The sequence below is a fragment of the Phaenicophaeus curvirostris genome, chromosome 6 (assembly GCF_032191515.1).
Source record: "Phaenicophaeus curvirostris isolate KB17595 chromosome 6, BPBGC_Pcur_1.0, whole genome shotgun sequence".
NCBI lineage: Eukaryota > Metazoa > Chordata > Aves > Cuculiformes > Cuculidae > Phaenicophaeus > Phaenicophaeus curvirostris.
Genome location: NC_091397.1, coordinates 55,868,550 through 55,879,420, shown reverse-complemented (window position 1 = coordinate 55,879,420; position 10,871 = coordinate 55,868,550). Strand labels below are relative to the sequence as shown.

Sequence of the window (10,871 nt, the reverse complement as noted above, 5' to 3'; positions counted from 1 at the left end):
AACCTTCTCTGAAACCTTTTACTGCTGCCATTTTCTAGGGAAGACCTCATCTAACCTTGAAGAAGCGTTTTCCGTGCGAGGCTGGCCTGTCACGAGAAATTGCTGTAGGATCCAAGATGTAGCGGATGCACATCCAGCTCTTCTAAAGCGGAGTCTGAATTCATTTGGATCAGCGCGGCTTAGGCTGGGTCCCTGAAGAGGCGATCCTCACTGAGCTTAGGAAAGGGATAGGAGTTACTCGGAGAGAGACATCGCTTCTGCTGTTCCCTGGGATCTTCATAGCCCCAGTCTGAGCTATTTTTAATATTAATTTGCATAAGGATTCTGCTTTCAACAACACGGAGAGAGGATAATAAACACAGAACCTGCCTTAGCGTTTCTTTCCCACCCCCTCACTCAGTTCTGAAAAGACCCTCCTGGGCTTCCTGCTGGCTTAGAGGGGCTTGTGTGGTCGCAGAAGGGCTGCGAAATGGAGGAAAACTGGGAAACCCCACCCGAAAGAGCACAAAAACGGGCAAAGCCAAGACTGAAGTGCAGCCACCGGCTTCTGCAGATGCTCAGTCAATCCTAAAAGCACAGCAGCAGATTAGCCTGGGGGCTCTGGGACGCTGCTGTTGGCCTGTGACCCTCCCGTGGTGGGAGCCTGGGGCTGCCCGACTCCTGCCTCTGTCCCAGGAGGCTGCTCACGCCCCCTCACCTGCCGCCTCTCAAGGCCAAGCACCTGCCTGGAATCCCATCAAAGAAAAACAATGGAAATGACATGCAGGAGGTTGCAAGTTATTCTGCTGTTTTGACGTAACATTTAATAGAAAGTTTTGATGAGTGAGTTAGCTACAGAGACAACTTTTGAGTAGTGATTGGCAAAAGACGACTTCCCCCTTTACAAACACGCATCGTTCCCAGAAGCGGACTAAGACGCTTCCATCCTCCTACAGGAGCATTTCCCCATACACCAGTGCAAGGCTCAGGCAGTACCAGCAGCTTCATTTAACAGATGAGACACAAACACCAGCGTGCCAGGCTCTCCAGTGCTCCGAGTCCACTTCCTCAGGGAAAGCTTAACTGACGGGAGTTTTTTTAAAGACCTCTTAGGCACCCTGCTGCAGTCCATGTGGGAACAGAGCAGAAAACGGAACCCAGGACTCCCACCCTCCAGCCAAGCTGCTTGATTTTCCACACCAACACAAGTGCCTGCTTGTTTGCCTTAAACCATTGCAGAGTCTTATCTGAAAGCACCAATATTCCACTCTCCTGGAACATCGTCTTCCTAAGCCCCTATTTACAGTGATCCCTGCCACCTTTCTGTCCCATCCACATGATTACATAAACATTACAATTAAAAAAAGGCAAAGCAGTTCAAAGCACAAAGTGCTTTACTAACACTTTGCCATTAGTCATAGAAACAGTAAAAACATCCACACTCAAATGAGTATCATGATCCCACTTTATGTGGAGTGCAGCAGAGACACCTCAGAGGGGAAGTTCATAACGCAATTTAAACCTGAACTTGCTAAGGTGAGTAAGAACTTACTAAAAAACAGAGAAATGCTGAGCAGAGGCATAAATCACTACGGTGGTCTGAAGTTTTGAAAAAGAGGGGTTTTCTAGTTCTTGCTGGGCGCAGGTCACATCCATAAAGCCCAGCTACACTTAATAAATGAAAACCTAATCACGTACCTCTTTGAGAGCCCTTCATTCCAACTTGCTCTGGAGCGAAGGCATTCTGCACATCGTCTTAAATGAGCAAACCCTGCGTTTCCTCAGCCTGCTTGTTTGCTTGCTTACAAAAAGCAGTTTGTACTTTACAGTTTTCTCCCCCGCATACTAATGCAAGCAATCAGCCTTCTACCGCCCTGCAGATCTGACAACAACCAGGACAGCTACGTTCAATTTCTGTTCTAGGCTTGTCTTTTTCCCCTTCGTCCCTTATTTATGTGTCTCCTGCTGCAGACACACCTCAGGGAGCCTGTGGAGCAGTAGAACAGCTGGCGACAGAGCAGTGTTCACCCCAGGTGTGCTGAGTCCACCCTGAGCTCATAACCCTTGGCTGGACTGCAGGAAATACTAATTGAGTGGCTCTGCTGCTACTTCAAACACACAGATGCTACGCTGCAGAGCTACAGAAGGAAGAACAGGCCAGAGCAATAACTGGATGCTCAAAGCTCCTATACATTCCCACCTAAAGCATAAAATCCATACAATGCAACATAAAGGACTAGTGGGAAAAATCTGGGTTCTTTCATAGTTTGAGCTTTTACAGAAGACGCTGTCATTTCCAAATTAATGCTTGATGAAGCAAACAGCCTTTGTGCAACATCAAAGCTTCTTCTGTCAGTGAGAGTAGCCACCAAAGGACTGCTCAGCGCCACGGTGCCGTCAGCTGCAGCGATGTTAGGCTGTATTTATGAGAGAGCAAAAGACAGAGACATTAGAAAGGTTTTCCAAGTAGTGCTGTTCCTGCCATCACACGGCTCAGTTCTTTCTTACAAATCCACTGGAGAGCTTATAAGGCAGCTGCAAAAGGGCAACATTCCCCTCACCGATAGCCTTGACAAGTACCATGTACTCATCCCGAACCAAAGCTCTATGACACCCTTTAGGGAGAAACATCTCTCCTACCACATTCTTTCCCCAGTCCAGCTTCTCTCACTGCGGATCAGAGGTAACTCACTCTTACTCTGAGCAAACAGCAGCATTCCCCTTTGCCTACATATTTTAAGTTTTTTACCTATGTTTTGTCAGTGAGCTTAAAAAGCTTTAAAAAAAAGGCCCTGCCCCATTCCTTCAGCAACTTCCATGAATGACCTCAGAGTTTTAGAATTTCAGAATCTGCCAAGGCCCAAAGGCTGCTGCCATCAAAGTGAAATTTCTGTTTCCCAAAGGCATGGGATCACTGTTACCGAGACTTTAAAAGGGCCAGAGAGACTATTACTAAACTAAAATTTGAGCTTAAGTTACAATTTTCATTTGCTCACAGCCCCTGATACCTCCCAAACACAGAAATGTTTGAGAAGCTCGGTATCCACCTGCACTAAACCACCGGCATCGCCTGCCACCATCAGACTCTGATCTGGCCTCAGCAGTGCCTACAGCAGAAACTCGCACTAGAGCTTGACATCTTCTTTATTGGGTGAGAAACACAATAAGGCAGAGAGCAGAGTCATTACTCCTACACACGTTACACAGCCACATTTTGATTACTCACCAAACAACACAAAGCCGGAACAACCTGGAGATCACAGCAGGCACGCAGCAGGACAAGAGTGTAATCAGACAGCTCTGTGAAGGAAACATTAAAAGGGAAAGATTGTTTCCAGTGAAAACCGCACCAGGCAGGAAAGGAGACTTTCTTAACAGTGAGCTCTGTTACGGGGTTCGCCTGCTGAGCAAAGACAGAGAAGTTGCATTTTTGAGGCCCACTCACAAGCACAGCATCTTGTGAAATGGATGCTGGAGACCAAAGCGACTGAGGACAAGCTGTCACAAGTGCTCTGCTGGACATTTGGAAGAGGCTGATCCACCCTTTCCTGCCTGCTCCCCAGAGTGCAGACTACAAAGGGTTGAGCGATAGGTATATGCCCAAAGAGACTATTCCCACCCTTGAGAAGAGGCAGCTCGTAGGAAATAGGATTTTTCCTCCCTGTCATTCTTGTCTCCTACCCAAGCACCTCCCTCAGTCTTTCACTTTGAGTCTGCACATTGGATGAATGACTGAGGCCTTGAATAAAAGAACCTCTGCTCTCAAAATCCATATGAGATGCTGACTTCACAAAAACACGGTTTGAGAGGAATGAAACAGCTGAGACTGCCTTGGGGCAGGGGGATGGACCAAATGATCCCTGTGGTGCCCTTCAACGCCGCAACTGTAATTCCTAATAGAAGCAACAGGCATATAACAGCTTTTGATTCTTGATCCAGCTACACTTACGCCTGGACATTAGCAGCAGACACTGTGTCCAAAGCCAGGTGATAATGCGACACACTCAATTAACAGCACCTGCTGTTAATAGCATCTGACAAGTGTTGCCACATCAGCAGGTTTCTGTTTTCTATTTCTCTTCTGTCTCCACAAACGAGTTAAGCTTTCCTACCAGGGTACTGTGTGTATGTGGATACACGCTGACATTTTGCTGCACAGCGCCACATCTCACTAATCCCACACTGGACTTCCCTTCATTACCTTAAAGTCAGGAAATGAAGAAGCCAGGAAAGTCTGTCTTACACTTGCAGACAGCTTTTAATTAACGCTGTGGTGCCAACTAAATTGTAAGAATGGCATTTGTTTGACATTTAATCTCCCTTTTCAGCAGCTGCAAAACAACCGTCTAATTGCAGTCTCTTTGTTAAATTCATTTTTGCCAAATATAGTTCACACCTCAACAATCCGTGCGGTTACACAGAAAGCAACACCTAATTTGTAGTTCTCAGTATTTTGGCTGGGAGAGCTCTGGTATGCAATTAGCTTGCCAAACTGGAAGTGCCCACACTCAGCAGAAAGTGGGCTTCATAGAATCCTAGAATGGTTTAGGTTGGAAGAGAACCTTAAAGATCTTCCAGTTCCAACCCCCTGCCATGCGCAGGGACACCTCCCACCAGACCAGGCTGCACAAGGCCCCATCCAGCCTGGCCTTGAACCCCTCCAGGGATGGGGCAGCCACAGCTTCTCTGGGCAACCTGGGCCAGTGTCTCACCACTCTCAACCTGAAGAATTTCTTCCCAATGCCTAATCCAAATCTTCCAATTTAAAGCCATTCCCTCTTGTCCTACTACTGCCTGCCCTTGTAAAAAGCCCTTTCCCAGCTTTCCTGGAGCCCCTTCAGGTTCTGGAAGGTCACTAGAAGGTCTCCCTGAAGCCTTCTCCAGGCTGAACAACCCAGACTCTCTCAGTCTGTCCTCACAGCAGAGGTGCTCCAGCCCTCTGATCATCGTCGTGGCCCTCCTCTGGAACTGTTCCAACAGTTCCATATCCTTCTTATGTTGGGAGAACATGTATTTTACAAGCAAAATCTGGCCATGATTGAAGGGTAAATTTAATTCAAAGGCAGGAATGCTAAGCTTGGTATATTGAACTCAAAAAAGAACAAAACAAATTACATTTACTCAGCTCGCCAATTGCTCAGTAAGGGCCACAAATGCTTTAACACAAAGGAGGCTTCTAAAATGAAGCCTCTTCTTCGTTCACAACATACCAGAGATAGCACTGATGAGGAGGTGAGCAGCAGAGAAGAGTTCTCTATCCGGAGGCTGATACTCCTGGGACAACAGCTCGCTCTGTAAACTGCACCCTAAGAGCTGCAAGATGTCAAAGAGGCCTTGTTGTGCAGGGTTTAACTCCTTCAGATCTGGCTTGTCTCCTGCATAGATATCATCTAACTGGAAGCAATAGAATAAGTAAAACTCCTTAAAAAGAAGAAAGCTCAAGCAAAAGAGAATTTTCTATTCTGAAATTACGTTCAGGAGTCTAGCAAAAGTTTCTTCATCTTACCACATCCTCCAGGGCAGTTACCATTTCTTCATGGAGCAAGAGTTCACAAAGGGTTTTATATAAAGCTCTTTGCTTGTCCTCCGGCAGCTTCACAAAGGGCTGGAACTGAGTCTTCAACCGTGACAGATCTTTCCCAAGAAAGCAGCAAAAAGTAAAACTAAGTATTCCTACACAAATGCCAGTAAAAACAGTTACATTTTTTGCTACACTTTTCATTTATCACCACATCTTGAAATCCCGATTTCCATCGGCACAAGTTATAATGCAAGGCTGGAACACATCTGATTGTATTTCCCTAATGAAACAAAGAAGCAGCAATGAAAACGCTAAAAAAACAAGAGCAGCTACCAAGAAACAACATTTGGTGTTGAATATTTTTAATACTTTAGAAGTCAGTATTCCAATGTTAACTGAACTAACTGCTTATTAAGTTTCTCACTTAAAAGTTCATCTCCAGGGAACGCTCGTTTATAAGGCAGAATGAAGAGTTCTGCTCATAACTTAACTTCTTAATCTGTGGGATAATTTGAATTACAAAGTCAGTGGAATGAGTCCACACTCAGAATTCAGAGTTCATATTGTGACCCTAAAGCCTTATTGTCCTTGTATTTTATCAGGTGCATCAAAGAATTACAGCCCTTCACCCTGATCTAATTGGTATTACAAAAATCTCCTTCTTGACTGAAATACTGAACCCATTACAACGTACACAACGGAAACACAGGAAGGTTCACTGCACTTTTCCCACAACTCAACTATGACACAAACCCAAAATGTTTTATAACGTCAAATTGCCACTTCGCTAAAATAAAATAAGTTTTTGAGTCAATAATGCCAACTGGAAGGTCGGTATGTGTGAGAGCCCAGCCACAGGCAGATATTTTTTGTACCTGATGCAATCATATGACTGTCCATACAAAATCAGAAAAGGAAACCAACTTTAAATTGCTTCAATAGAAACATTTTTTTTTTTTTTTAGTTTTTACTCAAGAGAGAGTTCAGTTTAATTAATGAAAAGAAACCCTCAAGCCTTTTAAGCAAGAAGGGCACAAACACATGCCAAGCTTAAACAAAGCAAAGCAGGGGCACACCACTCTTTCACAAATAATTGTTTTTCAGATACACATGGAGACACAGTTATTCCTTTCTAACAAGTCTACACTGGAGAATGACAGGATTCATTTCAGGACAAGTCTATTTTGGTCACAGTTGGGTCTATTGAACAGCCATGGACAAAGGGTGAAATTTAAGGACTACAGAAGTGATGTTCATCATTAGAACAACCTGCAAGAACTCTAAGAACTGAAGAAAAGTATAGTGGATTATGAGGCCTTGATTTGTCTTCCCCTTTTTCACTCCTTTGGTGACAATCCTGTCCCTTCCTTCCACATCCCTACAATTAATCAGTTGTGCCTGGCTCATTATACCAATTTACAAACTCACATTTAAATTACATTTTAATTTCGGCAGCCTTAGTTGATACCAAAGATTTCTATAAAGCTTCTCAGAAAAAAAACAGGTTAACTGAAGGTGGGGGGAGGTGTCTTAATAATTTCTGAGACTTAAGATGACCTTTAACTGAGAAGCCTCACTGAAAGTATTTTCTAAATAATGAAAAAATACTTTCAGTGATCCTTTCTGAACAAAAGTATAAATCATTACTAACCTTATAGAGCTTATCTGGAATGTAACAGAACCAGCATGAAAACAATTCTGTAAGATCATATTTAAGACAAAGGGATTCAGGAAGTTCCTAGGGAACAGTCCACTGAAAATACTCATTGCAGATGTAAATTTTTCTATTCTTTCAGTGCATTCCCCCAAGAGTTCCTGATAAGGGCTATTAAATTGAACTAACATAACTTCTTATGTACTATTGTACCAGATTATTTCCTCCTATCACGTCCCTTAACTCGCTGTAAGGTAATCACGTAAAGTGTTTCTGGTAATACCTTGTTTCAATACACTTAAAGAAGCGTCACTGGGAATGAGGTTTTTAGCCCCTGAGTACATCTCATTATCAACAGCATCTGGCTGATAGAGAAACGAGGCATCTCTGAATACTGCCGAATGGGGATAAGCTGAGTCTTCTGTGCTTTCTTTTTCAAAGCCTCCTTGCTGTTCATCTAGCAGACAGAATTCTGTAATTAGAAATTCAATTTAAAAAATTAATTAGTAAAATACATAAGCAATTACCAAATGAGATGCTTAGCTTATATTATCTAGTGTTCCCGCAAGCGAGTTCTCCATATCTCATCTCTTCTGAATGGGAAGAATGCCAGCGGTTGCTCTGGATGTGAATTACTGAGCCCTCTGGTTTGGTACAACTTGTACAAGGGTCCTGTGGTGCAGCCACCACTACAAAATGTGGCACCAGCTCCTGTCAGGTAACGTATACGATAAATCGCTGGAAAACCTCTCACCAACACCATAAACCTGAACGCTGCATATGAGAGATGCAGGTATGAATTCTTCATATTTTCTACCACTTATGAGATGTGCTGCAACACGGGCTACAGGATCCCTCACAGAGCTTCTTCTGTTTATGGAACTGATAGACTCCTCTTTCTGAGCTAAGCCACAGATCTGTGCTCAAGATCTCCAGATGAGTAGAAAACAGGAGGCTTTTCAAAAAGGCTTCACCCAGCCACATTCACCAGCAGAACCACTCTGCAATATGCTGTCTCTCTGCAGTAACTTCATGGAGAAGCTAGCAAGAGGATCTCAATTTTAAGTAATACCTGACAGAAGAGGGTAAATAAATGTAACTAATCAAGCACAGCGTTCACATTTATGAGGCACAAAACCTAAATATAACCTCTCTGCAGTTGTAAGAGTCTGTCTGACTAAATTAAACACATTCAAAGCAGATGAGAAAGCTTGGCAAACGCTCCAGCAGCAGAAAGGTTTTTCAAAGGGAGAGCAGACAAAGAAACCTCTGCCACGGAGAAAGAAAGATGACAGAGACCTTTATGTCTGCATAACCCTTCACAGAGAAGGGTGAGCTACAGAGGAGCAGAGAGCGATTAACACAAATTAAAGAACTTCCTGAAGCAACAGGACTCCGGACAGCAACTAAGGCACTGTAAGGCCAACACACTCGTTAGTCCCGTGGATAATAACAAGGCTTTCTCCTGACCCCTGAAGAAGGAATACAGTGCTAACAAATTACCTGCCCTCGTACAGCAGAATGATACTAATGAGGGAAATCAATGCACCACACCACATGAAAAGTTTTAAGAGATAAGACTCACAGAATGGTTTAGGTTGGATGGGACCTTAAAGATCCTCCAGTTCCAACCCCCCCTGCCATGCGCAGGGACACCTTCCAACAGACCAGGCTGCCCAAGGCCCATCCAACCCGGCCTTGAACACCTCCAAAAAAGGGGCAGCCACAGCTTCCCTGGGCAACCTGTGCCAGTGCCTCACCACCCTCATCATGTGGAATTTCTCCCTAAAGTCTAATCCAAATCTGCCTCTCTCCAATTTAAAGCCATTCCCCCTCATCCTATCACTCCACGCCCTTGTAAAAAGTCCCTCCCCAGCTTTCCTGTAGCACCTTCAAGTACTGGAAGGTCACTATAAGGTCTCCCTGAAGCCTTCTCTTCTCCAGGCTGAACAACCCCAGCTCTCTCAGCCTGTCCTCATAGCTGAGGTGCTCCAGCCCTCCAGTCATCTTCGTAGCCTTCCTCTGGACCCACTCCAACAGTTCCATATCCTTCTTTAGTTGGGAATTCCAGAACTGCACACAGTACTCCAGGTGGGGTCTCACAAGAGCAGAATAGATATAGACCCTGCTGTTAAATCTTGCCACATGACTCAATTCAGAGGAAAGTGCAGGACTGAAAGTTTTTTTCTTAATAGAACAGTTAATTTATTTTGTATTTCATTTATTTTGTCATACTCTTAAAAAAAAAAGATAAGGGAAAGTAAGTGAATGACAGAATATACACAATATGGTGGTATTTTCTCTGTCAAATTCTATTGCACCCATCAATGAAAAACCTCCAGCAGTGCACTTAGATCTTGTCAGTTATTCAGAAACATTAGCAAAATGGAAGAAAACCAGAGCTGATCAAGGAAAGCAATTAAAGGCAAAGAGACCCCTTTGAGAGGAGAAGCTGAAAAGATTAGGAGGGTTTAATTCACAGACATTTAAGAGGAAGAAAGTCACACGTATATATCAATGAACTGGAGAAGGCAAATCAGCCGTGTGCTACTATAGCTCCTCTTTGGTAAAGCAAGAGCAAGAGGACTTCTAGTGTCACTATAGAGGCACAAAACTGCTAAGGAACAGGAACAGCCTCTGCATTTAGAGGAAAATTAGCCTGTAGAAATCAAACAGAATGATTACAGGAAAACATTATGGTACTGGAATTAGAAAAGGATTAGAGCTTTTTTTTATTTACAAAACAAAACCATTCCTCCTTACAGAATAACTCAAGCACTGTCAGTGGCAAAGAAAAACCAAATGAACTCCTTACTTGCACTTTATTCTGTAATTAACTGTGAAGAGAGCCCCATTATGTTACCGGTCACCTCAGTCTTGCATGAAAGGACATTAGTTTCTGGATTTAACTTCAAAGGCTATTTTTATTTCCATAAACAGACACTGATCACTGCTCAGATACAAGGTTAGGCTCCACCACGCTTACTCTTGGTGGCAAATCCCTGAGTTTGTTGTTAGTTCCTCCACTTTACCTTCTCAGTGGCACTCAGGCAAGGGTTAGCACAAGTTAAAGAAAAATAGAGGCAAGACATAAGGTGTTTAGAGATAAAACATGAAACAAGCTGTGCTGGTTTTGAAGCCTAAAAGACCTAACATTAAATGTGGAAGAAAAAAAAAAAGTGGAGGAAGAAGCAGAAGTGGAAAAAAGGCAGAGAAATGCATATAATTAATAAGACCCATGCTAGCAGGACATAGGAATTTGGATCTAGAAATTACACAAGTAGGTTATCAGCTATAAACCTACACAGTCAGATGACCTTAATTGCACCTGATTACTCCAAATAACAGCTCTATTACGACCATGAAGTCAACGCCCTCGGGTATATCTGTGTGTTCAGTACACATCACAGCAATTCCACACTTCAGAAATTCTTTCAGAGGCTACATGATATTGACTCCTATTCCTGAACCTACAGACTTCCTTAAAGTCAGAAGTCAGTTGAAGGAGAATGATGGAGAATATCTTCTGCATTTCTTGTCCCAATAAATGCATCCTAGATTTAAATCTCAAATGCACGTCAATTATTTCTTCAATGCATCTCCTGCGTCTCTCCAATTATCAGCTCTACACAGTCCATCTGATTTCTTTCCTTCTTGCATAACATCCCATGAAACCTTCTTTAGGTCAGGGAGTTCAACTGAGGATAGACAAGAAAG

The 10,871-nt window shown here is 43.4% G+C and overlaps 1 protein-coding gene across 3 annotated transcripts in view; it reads right to left on the bottom strand.

The window, feature by feature from the left end:
* Positions 1 to 801: 801 nt before the first annotated feature.
* Positions 802 to 10,871, bottom strand: part of GSDME (gasdermin E) — a 33,232-nt gene continuing 23,162 nt past the window's right edge. For all 3 annotated transcript variants that reach the window (XM_069860276.1, XM_069860275.1, XM_069860277.1), the window contains 5 exons: positions 7,438 to 7,626; positions 5,486 to 5,613; positions 5,190 to 5,373; positions 3,206 to 3,279; positions 802 to 2,396 (listed from right to left, as the gene is read on the bottom strand). In XM_069860276.1, the coding sequence (XP_069716377.1) occupies positions 2,166 to 2,396; positions 3,206 to 3,279; positions 5,190 to 5,373; positions 5,486 to 5,613; positions 7,438 to 7,626 (806 nt within the window). In that variant the 3' untranslated portion in view covers positions 802 to 2,165. The remainder of the gene's footprint in view (positions 2,397 to 3,205; positions 3,280 to 5,189; positions 5,374 to 5,485; positions 5,614 to 7,437; positions 7,627 to 10,871) is intronic.